At 39.1% G+C, this 22,520-nt stretch overlaps 1 protein-coding gene across 2 annotated transcripts in view; it reads right to left on the bottom strand.

Annotated features, from left to right (window-relative positions):
* Positions 1–22,520, bottom strand: part of LOC149814789 (Pseudouridine synthase family protein) — a 109,073-nt gene that overhangs the window by 16,752 nt on the left and 69,801 nt on the right. For both annotated transcript variants that reach the window (XM_089989528.1, XM_089989529.1), the window contains exon 5: positions 5,300–5,391. In XM_089989528.1, the coding sequence (XP_089845654.1) occupies positions 5,300–5,391 (92 nt within the window). The remainder of the gene's footprint in view (positions 1–5,299; positions 5,392–22,520) is intronic.

Raw genomic sequence — 22,520 nt, 5'->3', positions numbered from 1 at the left:
CTTGTACCCATTTGTACTTCTTCCAAAATGAGGAGATTTGTATGTCCTTGTGTGATTTTCAGGTCTTGACATCTTTGGTGGAGGAAGGTTTTTCCAACCTATTTTCCTCCATAGTTAACTCTTCAAGAGCTTCTACTATGGAGAGAACTCCTCATCTATGAAGGTCTGATTTGGTCCCTTCAAATTCGGGCCTAAGCTCATTTACAAAATGACAAAAGGGCTCCGATTTAATTTGTTTTTCTCGAAAATCAATATCAAGTGGATAATATCACTTAAGGTTCTAAAAGAGTCAACTCATCCCAAATGAGAGAGAGAGAGAGCATTATAGTATTCTCTAATGCTCATCTCTCCTTGGATCATAGTTCTTGTTTTCTTTTGAAGATTACATATATGCGCTATGTACTTTAAAGAATACATATCTTGGAGATATTTCCAAGCATCACTAGCTTTTCGAACTTTGCTAAGCTAGAACATTTTTTGATGTCCACACTATTAATGAGTCATCCCATGATTTTGGAATGGCCCATTTTCCACTCGTTTCATTTTTTCTCATAATCGACAACGACCTTGTTCATCGCATCTCCTTCTAGCGCAACTTCTTTGCCGTTTCCATTCTTTGAAAGAACTAGCTTTGGTTGTAACGCCCCAAAATTTCAACTTGTAAAATTTGAAAATATTTAGAGAAGACCTTTCAAATTTTAAGGTTTTGTTTTAAAGACTTAAGCGAAAACAATTTTTTTTTTAGAAAGGAAAACAAGTTGACAATTTTGGGCACGTTAGCTCACAAACTAACTTTATCCACAAAGAATAGCCAGGACGCCAACAGAAAGAGGGTGATCTCGAGCCATATTGCATCACGCCATCGGCCGTCTGTAAAGTCTTACTTGCCACCTGCCCATGAAATGAGTCAGTTTCAAAACAAACTGGTAGGTGCACAAATAGACAATGAAGAATAAATAAAGTAGGATATTCATAAGATAAACAATTTATTTCATTAAAGGTAGTAATCAACATGTGTAATTCAAATGCGAGAAGGTAAATCTACTCTAGTATGAGCAATTTATTTCACACGCAAAGTACAATTAATCTGAAGGAAAGATATAACACAAGATGTAAGTAACGTTATATGCAGTTCACTAGCACGAGTAGCAAATTATTTCAAGTAAATAACTACGTAAGCAGTTTGATTGATGAGTGTAATGCCACAGCAGGCATAGACAGTTCAACAAATAGTGAACATGTTATTTTATGTTTCGATATTAGCTGATCTGCGGGTACGCACAAGGCACGAATCGTAAAAACAATTGAGACTAGTTCGGGGTCTATTATGTCATGTATTTTCAATACCCCGAATAGCTAGTTGAGTCCGCTCATGAGAGAACGATTAGTGACCGAAAGAGAATTTCTCAAAGGCCACTTGTTCTAATGGATGCATCCAACTTCTGCAGAAGTGCCTGAAAGCTATCTTTTGTAGCTCATTTCTCCTAACTTCGATAACTGGGAAAGCCGAGTCTTTTGCCCATAACTTCCATTAGTGGCATGTCCATTAAAGCTTTTGTACCTTCTCGTCCTCTCTTTTGATGGAAGTCAACGGTTTGAATGAGTGCATCAGGTGTTAGTTAACTGAAGACCCATTCTGCATGCTCCGGTCTTTCAACCAACTCGAGCATCTTGCCTGTGAAGGCGAAAACATTACCATGTATGTGATCTTAACAATGTACTATATGCACGCTTCGAGGTTTCCACAACCTCGTCATCCAGTCATCATAACACCAGCGTGACGTACTTGTCCAAAAGTATGGTTGTACCTGTCTAAAGGTACGACTACGATGAGAGGGTAACAAATAATATGTTGCAATTCATTTGGTTCAAACTTGACATGCATTGCTCTTTGAGCATTTGGCCAGTGGAGGCGAACATCATTACCTTTATTTATTTCAACAAAGTGCTTATTGTGCGGTTTGAGGTTCTCAACGACCTCTCCTACTACTCATTGTAATGAACATACCGTACATGTCTAAATGTCCGGCTACGACAGTAGGTCATGGGTTTCTCGAAGGATAGCCCCACACAGTGCTTCGTATGACTTAAAAGCAGTAATATACTTGGCATGCTCAATCACTACGAAACAAGAAATCTCAAACACGTCTTGGGACCGCCGTGGATCCAATCATTTCTTCTAAGTAACCGACTCGGGGTACAATTAGTTGCATCTAGCAACGCACAGATGGAACACAAGCTTTATAAACAAGATTTTGTGCTCGAGAAGTCGGGCCTTGCACAAGGAAGCACCTTAAGCTTATAGCGTCTGTACACAATTTCACACCTTTCCGAAAGGCTCGAAATGTGGTACACGCACCTGCACGCCCCACAAGGCTTGCCTGAGGGCAGCAGCTAGAACATAAATGTAATATCAAATCTAAGCATATACAGTATGACGACAACAAGAAACAAGTAAAGAAGATTACCGGCAGGAAACTAACTGCAGAACTATTACTATGCATGCAGGACATGGCGGCTACAAGAAACATGTAATTTCAGATAAATAAAAACAAGTAAAGAACAAGCTATCACCAGTCATATTCATCTATATGTACGCATGCATGAAAATATCAATTGTTCTTATCTTAGGATTCAACTACTTTATTTAATTCATCCAAAGTCCCTATACGACTTTCTCCTACCTTGCGAGGTTGCATCGCTGCGTGTACCTACGAGTGTAGGAGATGTAGGGTTCAGGTTGCGGGGCACGAGCGAGCTCCATTGCGTAGACTGCCAGGAAACACAAAGTTAGCATAAAAGCGATGAAAGAAGAGGCATGGAGCAGAGGTGCTTCCCTGCTTGCCGATCGTCGGCCTGACCGAACAAGAGAGGGTGCCATAGCACCCTCCGCCAAAACGGGATCGCTGAGAGGGTGGCGTACCCTCCCCTGGTTGACCAGTACGCAAGAGGAAGGGGTCAAACCCCTACTGACTGGTAAGGACAGGCTCAGGTGGCAGGATGCCGAATTGCCTGAAAAGGAAAAGCAGCATGGGCTCCCTGCTAAACCGAAGACATCGACAAGGGAAAAGCCCCTGCCTGGCGAAAAGAAGAGACAGCGGCAGGGGCTTTGCCCCTGCCAGCTGGATCACAAGGAGGCAGGGGCGTACGGTGGTAGGGGCCGAAGCCCCTGTCTACCGGAGGGTCTCAATGGCAGGGGCCTTGCCCCTGCCCGCAAACTCAGATTCGAAATTCTAAAGAAAGGCAAAGGCAGGGGCCAAGCCCCTGCCGGCACAAAGAGGAAGGGAGGACGCAGAAAGGGGCCGTCGGCATCCTGCTGGTCCTCCGACAATCGCAAAGAGAGGGGGAGGGCACGACAGGTGGTCGTCGTCCTCTTGCCGACCCTCCAACAAACGTAGCAGGAGCGGCAGGGGCTGTCGACCTCCTGTCGGCCCTCCGGCGAACACAACGAGAGAGGGAGGGCATTGTAGGGCGCTACTGACCTCCTGCCGACCCTTCGACAACACAAAGTGTGTGTGTGTGTGGTGGTGGTGGGGGGGGGGGGGAGGCATGGCAAGGAGCTATCGACTCCCTGTCAGGAAGAGGGAAGGGCGAGGCAGGGGCCATCTGCTCCCTACAGACCTTCCGGCGCACAAGGAGGGCATGGCAGGGGTCGTCGGCTTCCTGTCTGCCCTCCGATAACACAGAGGGAGAGGGAGAAGAAGACAGAGGTAGAGAGCGACATACCTGCGAGGGCCGACGTCGCTACTCGGAGGTGCAGCAGGGAGGGGGGTCGGTGGTGCTGTCGGTGAATCTCGCAGAGAGGCGAAAGAGGGAAACGAGAGAGAAGGCGCAAGCGAGAGGGCCTTTCGAGTGAGAGGCCCCTCGCCCCTGTGTCTCACTTTAAAAGCATGGGGAGGGCGACAGATCGGGAAACCCCAAAGCGGTTTCCCTATTCAGCAGAGGGGGGAGGGGAGTTCGCTTGCGACACGGGGGGCGATAAAGTTTTAAAAGGGAAAACCCTAAGGGTTTTCCCTAGACTCGAATTCAGGTTCGAATCAGATCCATGTCCAATTTTTTTTTTGTCAACAAAATTGTGGGTTTTACATTGGTTCTTTCGTGGATCCATCCACCAAGCCCCATAGACCTTTTCCCCAAATTTTGTGCTTGACTATGAATGCACACATCATATAGTTGGTGTTGTTGAGTCTCACGGGCATGGTGATGATCACTTCTCTTTCAACTTCTATGAATATACAAAGAGAGAAGAGAAGAATAAAAAAATAGATAGAAGGAATAAAGTTGATGTGGCATGTTTCTCAAGGCAACAAACTGATGCTCCTTAGATGCTCACTATCCACCAATGCAGCTTACAACAATAGAGCACCAAAGCTCTGATACCATGTAATAAACACAAAAAAAGTATACAAGAGGCGCCTCTTATGGACAATATATAAGAATATTAAGAACAATGATCTCTATTGGGTCAATCACTAAGAACACTCACAAGTGGTCCCTCAAGGGCCAAGAACATAAAAAATAATAATCTTTATTATGCAAAATGCTTAGTGAAAGCATTAACTTTACAAGCGGAGAAGGTACCTTTAAATAGGCACAATACAATGCACATAGGCTGGTCCAACTAGCTGTTGGACCAGCCCCAACAGCTATAAATATAGCTGTTGGGACTAGCCCAACAGCCCTTTAGCTAAAGGACATGTATTAAATAAATAAAAAACAGAAAAATAAAGACTGTTGTGCCCCTAATGGACACAGCCTATTACATTGAGATAATTTACATAAATACCCCTAATGGGTAATCCCTATTACAATAATATATATATATATATATATATATATATATATATATATATATATATATATATATATATATATTAACAAATGAATCCTAACTGATGCATGAATCTTAGCAGATTATGCAATGAAACCTTTGGAAAGTAACTTCCATTACAGTCAATTTTAAAAAAGTGACATCAACTTGTTTTAGATTTTTGAGTTCCATATTTGAGGATTCAACACGGTGAGAGCAATCATGAAGTTGAATAAAGATGATATTAGTAACTCGAGAAAAGAATATCAACCATGAATTTATTAGTGACTGATACCAGCTGTACAAACTCCATTACCATATTAATGCAATTTAAAGATCAAACAAGCAAAAAAAGACAGACAACCAAGCCAGTGTCCTTTTATATACTCTTCCATTCTACTAGTCTACACAGTAAGAGTCCACTCTGGAGAACAAGGGAACATAAGCAAACATAATCTTGTGTACATTGATAAATAAGCATTATCTTACCTTTGCAACAGACACAACTCTAAGCAACCCTGGTGCCACACAGTTAATCGCAGCTTCAATATCTTTGTTTTCCACATCTAACCTCCATGTATCTAGAAATTACAGATCTGAGTAAGACTTTTATCCAATCAAATTTATTATGTCTTTCAACAGAAATCTTAAAAATGAAAGTACAGTTTAATCGAAAAATCAATCAGAGAAGGCTTGATAACTTTCAGTTTAGAATAGCAACATCTTCAAATACTTGGCAACAACAACAAAAAACTTTCCTCCATCAATTTAAGGACAGGTAGGTTCTAGAGGTCAGGGATGAGTTTTGGAGGGAGAATTAGGAAGAATTGAAGGGAAACAATGGTGTAGGGGCCTCTGGAGCGGTCAGTTACTATGATGAAGGACTAGAATTGATAAGACGGGATTAGGTAGGCTAGATGAAGGGTGTAAGATATAGGGATCTTAAGAGCCAATTCCTCAATCGGAGGTGAGGATCCTCCAAAAGCCATTCTCAAGAGAAGAGCACAAAATGTAGAATAGATATCCAAAAATACAAATGTAGCTCCTATTCATAGCCTTGGGTGAGGATTACATTCTAAGTACCCTCTCATTAGGTCCGTACTACAAGCAGGAACCCAAACCTGAAATACAAAGAATCTAAATCTAAACAAAGCAAAATACATGATCCAAAGTTCCAAACCCAATGCAAGTATACCCTGATTACAAGAAAATGGACCCAAAATACAAAGAAGGCCCAAACTCATACAAGTTCCACCTAATAGATCTGGTACAAGAAGGGTGTGCATGTAGCATTCTGTAATGAGACATTCGGAAATATAAAGAGTGCTATAAGCACTTGCAATGTCCTACAATGGACAAACAAAAGAGACAATAGCCAAGTCCACAAAGGGACAACACATACACAAGCCTTGAGATAGGCAAAAATATAAAAGTCTCTTTATTGAAAGAGATAGAGCTCTCAAGCATGAAGAAAACACAAAGGGGTTCACCCCTATGTCACAGGGATTCGGCTAGCAGGGTGCCGCACCCGCGTCGAGCGACGCGACTCGACGCGGGTGCGGCACCGGGTGCGGTCAACCCGACCCTGGGTGCGTTGATCGCACCTAGGGTCATTTTGGGCTATTTTTTTTGTTTTTTTTTTAAAAATCCCTATGAAATGGGCTGCGCCGGGGGGAACCCCCGGACCCCCCTTATATATATATTACATTTTTTCCCCTGTCGCACCCCCGCACCTGGGTTTTTTGGAAGTGCCGAATCCCCGCACCTGCACCCATGTGACATAGGTTCACCCCTATTTATACAAAAGAAAAGAGAGGAAGGGAGGCCACATGGCCTCAAAAGGAGAGCCACAAAAGGGGGCTCCCATGGAGTCGTTGGGAGCCCCCAACGACTCTATGGTGGGCCCTTAAGTGGCTTAAAGAAGTTAGAAATAAAAAATAAAATAATTACAGAAAAATAAAAAGGAAGAAAACAAGTACCCCTATCGGAAACTGTGTAAAATGACCATAATACCCCTATCAGGTATTATGGTATATTTGAAGAAATATATATATGTATTGATACATATATTTTAACACATTCCGCCCACTTAATTTTGCCTTGTCCTCAACACAAAGCTAGGCACTCTCCAAACTTTATTCAACATCTTTCAAAACTATTCCTAATCCTTCATCACAGGGCTCATGCCTTTCCTTTTCCAACAATTCTACCTTCCTCTATGGCAAATACCCACGAAAGGCATGTGAGTAGATGTTGCTTTGCCTCCAAGGGGAGAATCCAGGAGTGGCATGTGAACATGCATGCTTCTTTAGGAATGGTTTCCTTCTCTCATAGTATGTGTGTTGGCTCCTAGCATTGATTGCAATTGGCATGCTTTTTGGATTGATGCTTCTTGATGGGAGGCATTCTTAATGGATTGAATGTCTACCTTTGCAGCATTGGTTGCAATTGTCTCTTTCTTGTTGCTTTTTGGATTGATTTTTCTTGATGGGAGGCATTCTTAATGGCTTGAATGTCTACCCTTGCCTCTTTATGCTCAACCTCTATATTCAATGTTTGGAAGTCCAAGACTCCAAAGTGACTCGCCCAAAGTGTTTCAAGCCATTGGACCCCCAAGACTGTCAGCTCCCTCCATTGGGAGCACATACAAATCAACCTTAAATGTTTTGTCTTGAATATCCAGGTTTATATTGGAGCACTTGACCTCACATGAAAGCTTAGTTCCATTGCCCATAGTTAGATCGAATTGGGGAAAAGGTTGCACCTTACACCACACTTTTTGAACTACTTTGGGTGTATAAAGTTGTGGGTTGATCTGCTATCAATGAGGATGGTAACCAGATTTTCATAGAGCATGCTGGCGACTTTCATAGTTCTTGGTGATCTTAAACCAGTTAATGCATGGTAAGAAATTTCTGACATGTATTTTGGATATTCCTCACTCTCGTTCTCCTCTCCGCTCTTCACTATTTTCTTCATCATTTACAATGTACAAGTGAAGAGTTTTATGTGTGGCCAATTCACCACCTTCATCACAATGATAGCAACAACCTTGCTTTTGGCGCTCTAACATGTGCTCATTTGTCCTTTTTTTCCTCTTATTTTCTTTGATATAAGCACTTTAGAATTTGAAAGGTCCTTGGACTTTTCTTTTGTTGTAATTTGTAGCTGGCTTGAATGTTGTCTTTCCTTTGCTTGAAGTGGCTTCCACTTTGCTAGACCCAAATCCAGTGGAACAGCTCCGCTGACCACTTTGATGCATGAGCCTTTCTTTGGGCAACCGTGCCATCTCAAAACATTGGATGAGAATAGTAGGTCTTCGAGCTTACACTTTAATCATGAGCTCTCTTTTGAAACCAGCAATGGTCTCAATTAGTGAATCTTGGTTTCATCCAACCACCAAGTTATTAAGGCAGTCAAAGTTGGATTGGTATTCCATGATGCCCCCGATTTGACAGATTCGGGAAAGGTTAACAATGTGGCTTTCAAAGGCCGAATTCCCAAAGCATAAGATGAGTGTGTTGGAGAAGGACTCCCAACAAGAAGTGCCTACAATGAAGTATGCGGAAGAATCAAGAATGCAAATGCATTCACAATGTCCAAGAATGGACTTGGCACAAAGGCACACAAAGAGGCAATCCACTAAGGGATAATACGAAGAGACCTTACAAGAAGGCTATACATAAAAAAGATACACTCTTTTTATTAAAGGAGGAGCTCTAAAAATCTTAGAAAGCACAAGGGGGAGTACCCCTATTTATACAATTCAAGGGACCACAAGGGGGCTCCCAATAGAGTCGTTGGGAGCCCCCAACGACTCTATGGTGGGCCCCCCTATGTGGTTTAAAATAAAGAAATTAAAAAAGAAAAAGAAATACAAAGAAAAGAAAAGAAGAAAAACATACCCTATTGGGTATTATGGTGTACAAGGAGGAATATATATATATATGTTAACACCCCCCCCTCAAACTTTACGGAGAGATGACATAAAGTTTGCCAAGGAGAAATAAGAAGTGGAGAGCAGGAATCGCTTTAGTAAAAAAGTCTGCAAGCTGATATTCGGATGTGACATATGGCAGTGTAACTGTCCCGCGAAGATACTCATCACGAACATAGTGACCGTCCATTTCTATATGTTTGGTCCGCTCATGGAAGGTGTGATTGCTGACAATATAGATGGCACTTTTGTTGTCACAGCAAAGCTTTGAAGCGCCGAAAATTTCAACTCCCATATCTTGAAAAAGACTTCGAAGCCACACAAGTTCTATTGTAGTAGTTGTCATAGCCCGATACTCAACCTCAGTAGAAGATAAAGACACTTTCTGTTGTTTCTTGCATCAAGCAATTAGCGAATCTCCTAAAAAAAACACAAAAACCAGTAGTTGAGATTCTGTCATTTGGGTTTCCTCCCCAATCAGCATCAATATAAGCAAGCAAATTTAATGAAGATAGTGAGGATAAAAATAGCCCTTTAGTTAGAGTATTTTTGATGTAGCGAATGATCCAAAGAACAACACTCATATGCACAATTGTAGGAGCATGCTGAAATTGGCTAGTAGAGTGAACAACGTGAATGATGTCAAGTCTGGTGATAGTCAGATAGGTGAGAGATCCAATGAGTTGTCTGTAGGGTGTAGGATCTTACAGTAGAACCCCATCCTCCAACCGTAGTTTAGCATTGATAACCTCTGGAGTCTCCACCTTTTTATCATCCGAAATTCCATATTTAGAACATATATCTGCAACAAGCTTCATATGTAATAATATATACCCTCGGGGAGAGTATGCAACTTCAATGCCAAGAAAATATCTGAGAAAACCTAAATCAGACATATCAAAATTATTTTTTAACATATTTTTAACATTAATAATACCCATTTCATCATTGCTTGTGATGATCATATCATCAACATAAAGTAAGAGAATTACAATACTATTACCTCCACTTTTAACAAAGAGAGCAGTGTTAGTATAACATGAACGAAATCCCAACTTAATCATGATAGCACTAAATCTATCATACCATGCCTTAGGGGCTTGTTTAAGACCATATAAAGCTTTTAATAGTTTAAGAGTTTGACCTTGTTCAATAGTAATTCCTGGCGAAGGATCCATATATACTTCTTCATTTAATTGATCATTAAAAAAGCATTTTTAACATCTAATTGGAATATAGGTCATTTCTTAGATGATGCTACAACAATTAAGGTTCTAACACTAGTCATTCGAGCCACTGGAACAAAAGTCTCCTCGTAGTCAATGCTATATTCTTGTGAGTATCCCTTAGCTACTAATCTTGCTTTATAGCGTTCTAAGGAACCATCACTTTTTGTCTTAACTTTGTAAGACCAACGACATCCAATGGCTCGTTTATTTGGAAAAAGTTGAACTATTTCCCAAGTTTTAGCCCTTTTTAAAGCATCTAGTTCAACTCTCATTGCTTCAATCCAATGTGATATATTCTTTGCTTGATTGTAATGTGAGGGCTCATAGTAAGAATGTAGGGCTATTAGACAAGCTCTATAATTAGGTGAGAGAGATTCATATGAGACAAACCTATTAGGTGGAATTGATTCTCTAGAGGATCGCCTAAGGGAAGTTTCTTCTAGAGGTTCGTTAAGTCGCGAGAATTTTTCAAGAGCACTAATAGGTCTCTCTTGCTCACGCCAGGTGTAAACATGGAGATTGTCACTATGAGTTGGTGATACTTCAATATTATGCGTATCTTCACTATTATATGCACTTTCTAATATTTTCGAATGACTTAAAGAGTAATTATTTATATCTTCTAAAAGATCATTCAGAAACATATATTCAATTTCATTTTGTTTGTCTAATACTTCAAATCCGTTCTCATCTTCTAAAAAGGTCACATCTTTTGAGACATATAACTTATTGTTTTTATAGTCAAAGCATCTATAGCCCTTTTGATTTTCACCATATCCTAAAAATACACATCCAATTGCCTTTGGTGATAATTTGTCTCTTTTATGTAAGAGAACAAAGCATTTACATCCAAAAATATGAAGATTGAAATCGGGTGTTATTTTAAAAAGATTTTCATAAGGAGAGATGTTATTTAATTTTGAAGACGACATTCGATTGATTAAGTGGAGGTTAACACGGCTTCGGCCCAAAAATTTTTAGGAATATTTTTAGAAATAAGTAATGATCTAGTGGTTTCTAGAATATGCCTATGTTTTCTTTCCGCTAGACCGTTTTGTTGAGGAGTTCTTGGGAATGATCTTTGATGACAAATGCCACGTTGTTTTAAATATATTTGAAATTCATTTGACAAATATTCTTCACCGGAGTCGGATCTAAGAATGGATATGTAACTTTAAAATTGATTTTGAATTTTTGCACAAAATTCTTTAAAAATGTTAAAGACTTCCGATTTAAGATTAAGAAAATAGATCTATGCATATCTAGTATAATCATCAATAAACGTCAGATAGTATGAATAACCCCCTTTAGATAGAACCGGAGGTGGTCCGAACACATCCGAATGCACCAATTCAAAAGGTCTTGTGGAAATAAAGGTTCTCATAGGAAATTGAAGAGAGTTCATTTTTCCAAAAATGCAATCTTTGCAATTGATATCTTTTTCTTTATAAAATTTGTTTCCAAAAGGAAAAAAATACATTTTAGAATAACTTTGATGTCCAAGTCTTTTATGTCATGTTTCAATACTTTTTTCTTGGACATAAGTACAAAAAGATTTTGTAGGGAGAGTCAAGTGATCCATATAGTAAAGATCTCTCATTCTACGGCCTTGCCCAATTCGCTTCCCGGACTGGAGATCCTGCACAAAGCACCCTTAAGATGAGAAAGATATTTCACATCCATGGTCGGCAAATTAGGAAACGGAAAAAAGGTTGAGATTTAGTTTAGGAACTATTCTTACTTTTGGAACAAAGAAATTTTAAAGATTTTTAGGATCTAAAGTTCCAATGCCATTTATTTTGAGAAAAGTTCCATCGGTCGTAGAGACACGATATTTTTGAATTGGTGCATATATTGGTTAAAGCACTTTCATGGGGAGTCATGTGAAAAGAAGCTCCGGAATCTAAAATCCAAGAAAACGTACCGGGAGGTGACGAAGAAGCAATGGCAGCACCGGAGGTGGAGGAAGTAGCTTTTAGGATTTGTTGGATAGCCATGGATATTTGTCCAAGTGTGTCCTTAAGATCCACGCTTTTTCCTTAATCTTCTTTAGTGAAGGATTCCTCAACGGAAGCCACAGGCTTGAAAGTCTCATTCAATTTTGGGCATGCGGGTTTGTTATGTCCCGACTCATAACAATGATGACAAATAATCATCTTTCTTCTACCATTCTCTTGCTTTCCAAAATGGGGGGGTTTGTAGGTCTTAACATGATTGTCGGGTTTAGATACGACAAGAACTTCATCCACACTTTTACTCATGCCATGCCGAGTCTCTTCTTGAGTAATTTCGGCAATGACATCCTCCAATGGAGGAAGAGTGGATCTATGAAGGAGTGAGGATCTTACTTGTTCGAATTCGGGACGAAGCCCAAATAAAAATTAAAACAATTTATCTTGTTCAATTTGTTTTTGTCTAAGCTCCACATCCTCCATAGCCACCCATTTAGGCTCTAAAAGAGCCAATTCATCCCACAAAGGGTTTAGAGCACTATAGTAATCTTGGATGCTCATATCCCCTTGTTTCATAGTTCTAACTTTCTCTTACAAAAAATAGGCTCTTGCAAGATCTTTTTGGGTATACATACCCTTCATAAAAAATCAAGCTTCATTGGCTCGGCGAAATTTTGCAATATTTGCACATACCTTGAGTTCAACGTTGTTCATAAACCATGCTAGGATTTTTGCATGGTTGCTTTCCCAATCTTCCATTTGTCGCTGACGGTCTTCAATTGCTTTGAGGCGAACATCTCCCTCAAGAGCCTTTTCTTGACCTCCTTCATTCTTGGTGAGATCAAGTTGAGGTTCCTAAACGGACCCCATTACATAACCCCAAAGTTTTTTTCCTTTGAGGTTATTCTCCATTGCGGATGCCCACATCATGTAATTTTTGCCATTTACCTTGAATGATAGATCGATCTTGGCCTCCATTGCTCCAATAAGAAAGTATGAGAATAAAGAACAGAGAGAGTCACGACTTGACCTTACAAGAGTCGAGTGGCTATATCATGTAATGAAGTATGCGGAAGAATCAAGAATGCAAATGCATTCACAATGTCCAAGAATGGACTTGGCACAAAGGCACACAAAGAGGCAATCCACTAAGGGATAATACACATAAAAAAGATACACTCTTTTTATTAAAGGAGGAGCTCTAAAAAGCACAATGGGGAGTACCCCTATTTATACAATTTAAGGGACCACAAGGGGGCTCCCAATAGAGTCGTTGGGAGCCCCCAACGAATCTATGGTGGGGCCCCCTATGTGGTTTAAAATAAAGAAATTTAAAAAGAAATACAGAAAAAGAAAAGAAAAGACCATAATACCCCTACCGAGTATTATGTGAAAAGACCATAATACCCCTATCGGGTATTATGGTATACGAGCAATATATATATATATATATATATATATATATATATATATATATATATATATATATATATATATATGTTAACAGTGCCCACATATGACTCATGACACTGGTACCACCCTTTAGCCCTCTCCTCAAGGTGCATAGTGGCAAAGGCTCACTTTCTTGAACTTGGGTGTTTGAAATATTGCTCTACTTTGAAGATCCAGCTCGTGGGTGTAATGAAATAAGAACAAAAGCAAACAAGTGTCTCTTATGGGCTTAGAAGCCAACCCACAAAGAACACCAATTGATCAATCCCCACCACCCACACAAGGGTTAAGATAATAAAAACAAATGCTTTTGTATTACTCAAATGCTTAAGCATTGAAAATATACAAGGGCTTAAGGCCCTATTTATAACAAGTGAGAGAGATAGGGAGCAGCCCAACTAGCTGTGGTGTTTGAAACTAGACATGTGCAGCTAGGTGTCTGCAAAATTTCACGAATTTACATGGCACTGTTTAAGCTGGACGCCTTAAATTCGTGAAATTTCAGAAAAAAACTGTGACTAATCACTGTGTTCTGCAGAAAAGTTTTTCTGAACATCCTGCACCAAACTACTGATATCTCGGGCTATACAAATGATTTTTGTGCAATTCAAAATTTGAGAATCAAGTAAACAGAAAAATATTTGGCTCAAATTGAGATAATATAGCCCTCGAAACGATTGAATTATCATACTACAGAATTCTGCTCCCCTGTTACTGCCAGAAAACCGACCAAACCTGGTAAGATCTCCCACTCTGAAATCCAAATTGAGCAAATCTTGATTTTGAGAGTATCTACACTCTCAGGAAGCTCCAGTTAAAATCTGAGCTCCTTTTGACAACCAAAACTCACCGAAATGGCAAACAAAAGTTTGCCAGAAATAATAAAAAGTCGGGCCTTCAACAATTCAATTTCATTCAGATTTTCCCACGCCTTCAACAATTCAATTTCATTCAGATTTTGGATCTAGCACAAACCACCACCAGAAACTCCTCAATACCCCAGTTAGATCAGATCCACAGCAATTTCACCTGAAATTGATAGACCTCAACTAATTTCAAATCGAAAATCTCTCACTAGGCATCTCACAAGAGCAAACACCTATTGGCCACCAAAGTTTTCCTTCAATGATCTTAGAAAACTCGATCTGATAGAATTTTTCTCAGATCTAGATCAGTTTTTCTGATTCTACCACAGATCAACCAATAATATCTTCAAATTATATCAGATCTACAATTGATCTGATCGATCAATTCAATCTAATGTCTACTTACTTCACATACAAATGTGTGAATTCACTTAGAATTTCACCCAGATATGATGCAACTACACTGCAATTCCTCAGATCTGACTTGATATGATGAATTTTATGAGAAGAAGAGATAAAGATTTTTCACACCTGGTAGAGAAGGATCTTGATGAGAGATCGCCGGCTAGGCTTTAATTTCTCCAATCAGCAACAATTGTCATGGTAGATCATCTTCTGGATTTGATCTTGATTTGATCCCTTCACATTAGAACATCTTTCAACTCCAGAACATAGTGACAAGTTATCGCCAAAATTTTTCTTGTGAAATTTTGAAATTTTTTATTTATCTCGAGTTTTTTCTGGAAAATATCGGCTAAAAATAAATTAATTAATATTTAATAAATATGTGGCAAACTAAAATTTTAGAAAATGATATGGGTTTAAGGACTTGTCCAAAATTGAAACTTTTCAAAATATGGGTTTAATTTAGAGGTTGGACTTTAGGGGACCTTTCCTATTCACAACACATTTAAAGCTTTTAATCAAGGTTTTAAAACCCAGTGACTCGGGACTCGACTCGTTCTTTATTGACTCGTGACTCGGCGGGTCAACTCGGTGACTCGGACCGGGTTTTGTTAACTTTTGATTTTAAAAGAAAAACAATATATAATTTGTCTCAAACCATGTTTTTCAGTAAACAAGAGATGTTTTTTGGCTCCGTGCAGAATCTTGAAGAAAAGAGAATTTTTTGTTGGATGTGATAAGGCAAGGTGAGGACAATTGATTCTGATTAAAGGGGTATAGCCTATATGAGATACAAAGAAAATATGAAGTCTGAAAGGACAAGAAAGAAGCACCAAGTAGATGTTGGAACTCTAGGGATGTTAAGGCCAAAGTTATGTATGACTTTGTTCCAGTTTCTTGTCTATTATGCCTTCATAAAGATGGGGCAAAGAGGAAAGGTGTGAGGAGATAACCAAATTCTTCCTTGTTATATAGTCATGTTAGTAAAGTTTAAAGCAAAATATTAAATGCATTTATGCAAAGAAACTGCAAAAAATATAATTGTGTAGAACATAATAAAGGCAGCAATCTACTTGATCATAAAATATTAATTAGCTGTTGTTGAATCTGAAGATTGTCCTGCCTGATGCTTCTAGAAATAGATTCATATCCAATAACATTTACCTTAGATCATAGTCACAGATTGTCTTCTTTACATATTGAAGACATTAAGAAAGTAACAACAATATTCTCAATAATATTACAAATTTTTTTTATTCTGAAATACTCAAAAAATCAAATTTTAAACATTCCAGAACTCGCCCGAGTCAGACCGAGTCAAGCCGAGTCTTCGCAGACCGAGTTTAGCTTGCCGGGTTGACTCGCTGGAGGGCCGAGCCGAGCGGAGTCAGCCGAGTCACCGAGTTGACTCGGCGAGTTTTAAAACCTTGCTTTTAATTTCCAAGATAGATTTTAGTAAACCGTTTTCTATTATCAACACTTTTCAAAGTTGCCTTGTTGACAAACCTCATTTTATGTTTTTGGTGGATGAGAGGAAGTTTTATTACTATTAAATGAGAGAAAGAGAGTGATATGACTTGAAAGATAGCTTAATGAGAATTTATTCACTTGAAAATAATGTTGTTCAATGCATTTGAAATGAATTTAAAGGAAGGGTCTCTTTTTTTATTTTAAATCTCACAATAAAAAAGTAAATTTTGTGATAAAAATGTGAAATTCATGATATTTATGTTTTGTCGAAAATATCACGATATTTTAAGGTTTAAAACGGTAAGATAATATATCGCATTTTTTCGCGATATTTTGAAAATATCGCCGATATTGCCACTATGCTCCAGATCTGATAATCTCACATAATCAAATTTCACAGTGAATTCCACCTCACGTGAAGATCGACTGGTTTCTAGCAAAATTCGGCTAGATTAGTGAAATGAGTAGGAAGACTCAAATTTTTTTTACTTCTCTTTGCTAATTTTGACCGATTGAGGTGGAATTAGATGGGATAGCAATGGACTTAGGTCAGATTGCTCTGATACCAAATGATAGGTTCTAGATGTTAGGAATGAGTTTGGGAGGGAGAATTTAGGTGGAATTGGAGGGAAATGAAGGTGTAAGGGTTGACTACTATGATGAAGGGCTAGGATTTATTAGATAGGATTAGGTAGCCTAGATGAATGGAATAATATGTAGTTTATTCTCCTACATGTTGACAAATGCATCATATTGTATTTTTTTTCTTGTGTGCAAACCCGCTTGTTTCAATATGGTATCAGAGCCATTGGTAGCAAGGGATTGCCATTTGAGCACATGATTGAAGAGAAGAAGAAGGCTTCATTCTGGTTTTGTGCAAACCAGAGTTGTCAGTCGAGGAAGAGGGAGCAGAAAGTGATTCGGGAAGCGAGGCACTTTCAAAATTTTAAGAAGCGGGAAGCGTGGGACGACTTAGAAGCGAACCAGGAATCGTCTCAAAAGTGACCTAAGAAGCGAACCGGAAGTAACCTAGGATGCGAAGGGGAAGCAAAAAATGAGAAAAAAAAACAAAAATAAAAACAAAAATAAAAATACAAAAAAAAGAGAAGCGAGCTTCCCAATTTTTTTTTGTGCTTCCCAGCACATTTTAGAAGCGTGACGTTTCGCGCTTCCCCATTCCCTATGGCGCTTCTGGTAACTCTGGTGCAAACTCACCGTCAATTGTGTGCTCTATTGCTGATGTCAGTTCAGACAGAACTTTCGGTTGATTGAGGTGGGAATTCACTAGAGCATGATTTCAGAAGGTGAAGGAATGAAGAATCTCAATGATCAGGTGAGATTCAGAATTTTGGTGATATTTCTTCAAATTCTAAAAATCACAGTGAACAGCGACCAGATTTTTGAAACTTGGTGTGTGTGAGATTATCAGTGTTTTTAATGCCCTAAATCAGTTGTAATAGGGTTGTTTTAGCATTAGGAGACTGTTGGGTATGATTTTACTTCAAGTTTTGATGTTTTGGGTGAGTTCTAACGAATCTATGGTAGACTACATGGGGGTGGTAACTCAGATTTCAAAGGTCTGAGTTTATTGGGACATTCTTCTGTGCTATGATAGTACTGGACCTTGGTTCTTGGCTCCAGATTCATGGTTATTGTGACTGTGTGACTACTGTGCACATCAGCTGGTGGTGGTGGTGAAGTTTGGGTTCAGTTCTTGATGTTGGTAGTATATTTCTTGAAGTAATTCCTGAATATACCCCTGGTCAGCATAGTATTTTTTGAAGTTTCTTGCTGAAATTGTTCTGATATACAGCATATCTGTTATTGATTGCTGTTTGGCTGCAACTATATTGCATTTTGTGTTGTTGTTGCGATTGCTTGCATTTTGTGTTGTTGCTGTGATTGCTTGCCAGTGCAGGGATTTTGAGTAGCAATTGGGGGTTTGGTGAGATGGAGGAGATTACTCAAGTTATTCCCATAAAGTTTGATGGGACTAATTATGCCTATTGGGCTGGATTCTTAAGGATTGTTGTGAAGGGTTTTGGCTATTTTGAATACCTAGATGGTACCAAAGTGAAACCAAAGAAAGGTGATACCAATTATGATATTGATATTGTAGAATGGGAAAAAGACAATGAAATGGTAAAAGCGTGGCTCTTGAGGTCTGTGGAACAAAATAGTGATGAATACTCTGAAGTATGAAACGGCCAAGGATGCTTTCAAGCATTGCAAGCGAAGCTTCAGTTCAGTAGATATCTGATATCTGATGCATTAGAGTTGATGCTATTCTATAGCAAATGTAGCAAGTAGGAAGACTGCATAGATTGCAAGAATCGTGATAATGAAGCAAGAGGTCAGCATGCGCTTCACCCAGAATTTGACAATGATGGCAGCAGCATACTTCATCGCCCCTTTCTCCCTACCATAGTTTTGACATTGGCAAAGTTGATGGCAGAAGAAACTAAGATGAAATCTCTCAACTCTCATGCTTCAGAGGAGGTTGTGCTTGCAGTTGCTCAGTAGGCAGGAGGTAGAGGAGATGTTAAATCTGGGGGTGTTAGAAGTGACATGAGCTCAGTTCAGTGTTACTATTGTAGAGGATATGGTCATATGAAAAACTCATGCCATGTCTAACCCTGAAGAAAAAGAAGAGTGCAATCTTTGTAACCCCTTCCATTGGAGAGAGTTCTAGGCCCAAGGATGGGCAAATGAATAGCAGTGGTTATGCTCAGTCTTCTATCTCGTCTATGGGTGGTTCTTTTGAGCATTTTGGTGGGAGTCAGTTGCAGATTTTGGAGCAGAAGTAGCAATATATTCACTAGTTGCAGCTTTTAGCTTAGTCAAACATTGCTGCCCCCTCTTCAACATGTACTGCTCCTTCCTTTTCTGGTACTGCTTACTTAGTTGTCATAGGCGCTAGGCGGAGCCTAGGCGGTACTCAGAATAAAAAAAATTAAAAAAACATAAAAAACTTAATAAGAAACATGTATACAATATAAAATCAATCAATAATAAGCAATAGACAAATAGTGTCGTTGAACACTGTAAAACAATTATATTACGTAACCTTAACCTGCTCAAACAAATTAAGAATAAATTAACAATTGAATAAATAAATCATACAACTATCAATGTGAATGAAGTACAATACACAAAAAATAAAATCATGTATACAAAAAAATTAACAACAATAGACATAATACAAACAGTAGACAAATAATGCCTTCTTCTTCTCAACAATAGACATAATACAAGCAATAGACAAATAACATGTCTTCTTCTTTTTAAGAAAACAAATGATATGTCTTCAAAACAAAAACAAAATCTTCAAAAAGAAAACTTTAAAAAAAAGCCTAGGCGGCAATATAGGGCCCCACCGCCCAGACCTGGTCGCCCAGGCGGTGGGGCTGCGCCTAGGTCACCTAGACGCCGCATTTGACAACTAAGACAGCTTATGCAGCTATCTCTGATAGTTTTTTTGGGTGGCTGATAGACTCAGAAGCATCATGCCAACTAAGACAGCTCATGAGTTTATTTTTAGCCAATTGTCAGCCTTGCAGTGGCATTTTTCGTACTGCAAATGAATCTTCCATGGTTGTATATCCAAAGTTGGATCCATTACTCCTAATTATTGTCCTGCGTAAATAGTTATCAGGGAGGAGGAAAGGGACTAGCTAAATATGAGTTTGCAAAGGAGGATTGGAGCTAGTCTAAAGGGTGTAGTTGTAGATGAGTCCATTTTATGGCATCATAAATGTGAGACATATATCCAGTTCAAAGTTACATATCTTGTGTAATCTAGGAGTCTTCGTGAGTCAAAGCCCGTTGTGTCTGACCATGTAAAGGAGTGTCAAAGTTGTTGGTTGGCCAAGAGTAATGTCTTGACATTTAAGTCTGAGGTAGAATCTAGCAGCCATTTTGATCTTTGTACACTTCGATCAATGGGGTCCCTCACGAGCTTTTTCTAAGGGAAGTTTAGTTTACTTTGTGACCTTTATTAATCATTGTCTAAGATACATGAGTATACTATATGAGAAATAAAAGTGAACTTTATGATATCTTTGAACAATCTTTTGCAATGGTTGAGAATAAGTTTTCTGTTTTGATTAAACCAACCATTCAAATTCAGGGGGAGAGTATATTAGTAATATGTTTCAATGTTTTTTGAAAGAGAAAATGATTTTGCATAAAAAATCTTGTCCATACACACCTGAAAAGAATGGAGTTGTTGAAAGAAAAAATAGGCACATTTTGGAGACCACTAGAACAATCTTACTTTCAAGATGTGCCAAACATTTATTAGGTTAAAGCAATTAATATATATCAAGGTTGTTTGTATGTATCGTAACTATGAAGAAAATAGATACGATATACACTTGTATCACGATATGATACACACTCGTATCATATCAACGCACTCGTATTGTACGATACAGGGCGTATCACATGATACAGGTGTGGTGCACTTAAAAAGGGGCCGAAATATAATTTTTTCATTTTTGGGTTTTAAAGACCTCTTGAGGGTCGACTCCCTCATTTGTGTAGAGGCCATTAGAGAAGTATCCACGTACCCTAGGACTCATGAGAGCAAATTGGGGGCCGATCCGTGCGCAAGAGAGAGGGCATTTGTGATTTCATCAAGAGTGCATTTCCAAAAAATTTTCACTCAAGTGGGTTAAGGTAAAAAAAAAACATATTCTTTGATTCTTATTGAGCTTTTTTGGGGAAAGATGGCATCAAATGATCCGGCATGGCAACGGGGCACTCGAATAATGAGTTGAAACTGGTTGAAAATTGAGTGCAACTATTGTCATACTTTATTTCAGATGGTATCTCTAGGTTGAAGCATTGTTTAGCTGGAACACATCTAAATGTTGTGAAATGTGTTGAGAATAGGTGGTTTTTAGGTTAAGTTGTTCTTTATTAGAGGTTTTCTGAAATACTTTTTTCATAAGGTCTTAGATGTAATTTCTTTGTTTTGCCTCTCTCTATTTAATATAGAGAGAAGCCCTAATGATGAATTAAGTTTTATGTTTTCATGTTCAGCCGTCTCTCTCTCTCTCTCTCTCTCTCTCTCTCTCAGGGTCGGTTCATCTTCTACATGGTATCAGAGCCTCAGCCGATCGTGGGAACGTGATCGACTGTGACGTGGGAGCGTGATCGAGATATCGACTGTGACGTGGGAGCATGATCGTGCTCTACCAGAACTCAGTCGATTCATGGAGGCTCTCATGATCGTGATCAAACTTCGATCACGCTGAGTAATGTTCTAATCAGGTCAGCACTTTAAATATTTTTTTTGGGCATTCTGCTGGTCGTGGATGCCTGCTGTGGGTGTCGTATCATCTGCTGGCCGTGGATGCCTGCTGTGGGTGTCGTATCTCCTCGTGCTCGTCGTGGATGCCTGTTGGGGGTGTCGTATCTCCTCGTCTTTCTTTTTTGTTTTCTCTCCTCGTGACTACCTACGTTGTTGGGAGTTTGCTGCGACCTGGTGGTGCCGAGTCTTGTTGCTGCTATGACGAGTTGTGTTTTGGTTCATAAGTTGTCGAAGGATATTCCTGATGGGTGGAAATAACAGAATTTTTTTTCTGTTGTCGTGAGTGCTGAATTCTCGTCGAGGTGTGTTCCTGCTGTTTGGGAGCAACAGAATTTTTTTTTGTGTGGCCGTAAGTGTTGAGTTCTTGCAAAAGCTGATTTTGTGTGATATTTACTGGATGTCATGTCGTATATGTTGGAGAACAGCAGCTTTAGTTAACATTGTGTCTTGCGACTGCATTCTATCATGTGTGTGATGTGTTTGGGTGCAGCAAGGATCGGGATTTCTGTGGTAACTACAGCAACTGAAATTATGTTTTTTTTTAACTCCCTGTTGTGTCGAGTGTTGGTTTTAAGGAAGCACGGAAGCTGAAGTTACTCTTCTGTCATGGAAAATAGCAGATGTGATTTCCTGCTGGATTGAACTTTATTTTGTGGAACAGCAGGAGTGGTTTCCTGCTGAGTTGAAGAATTTTTTTTTCCTTGAACACTTGTTGTTCAAGTGAGTTTTTTTTTGGTATGGCTGAAACGTCGAAAGGTGATTCCAAAATGGAACATATTGGGGAGTATAAGGCGTTTGCCAACCCCTTCTCGTATGGCTCTTCTGTTAGGTTGAATGAAACCAACTATGCCAGGTGGTTCAGAACTTTTATGATGTCGGTATCTGGACATCGTCGAAAACATATTTTGTTGGAAGGCGAACCCACTGAGAAATTGGGAAAATATGTTACTTGGGATGAAGATAATGACATAGTTATGTCATGGATCATGAACAGTGTCGAACCCCATATTGCAGATGGATTGATCTACTATAATACAGCCAAACTAATGTGGGACAATCTTCGTGATACATACTCACAAGAA

The sequence above is a fragment of the Nuphar pumila genome, chromosome 15 (assembly GCF_984573655.1).
Source record: "Nuphar pumila chromosome 15, dmNupPumi1.hap1.1, whole genome shotgun sequence".
NCBI classification, from domain to species: Eukaryota; Viridiplantae; Streptophyta; class Magnoliopsida; order Nymphaeales; family Nymphaeaceae; genus Nuphar; species Nuphar pumila.
This window is presented reverse-complemented; position numbering and strand designations above follow the sequence as displayed.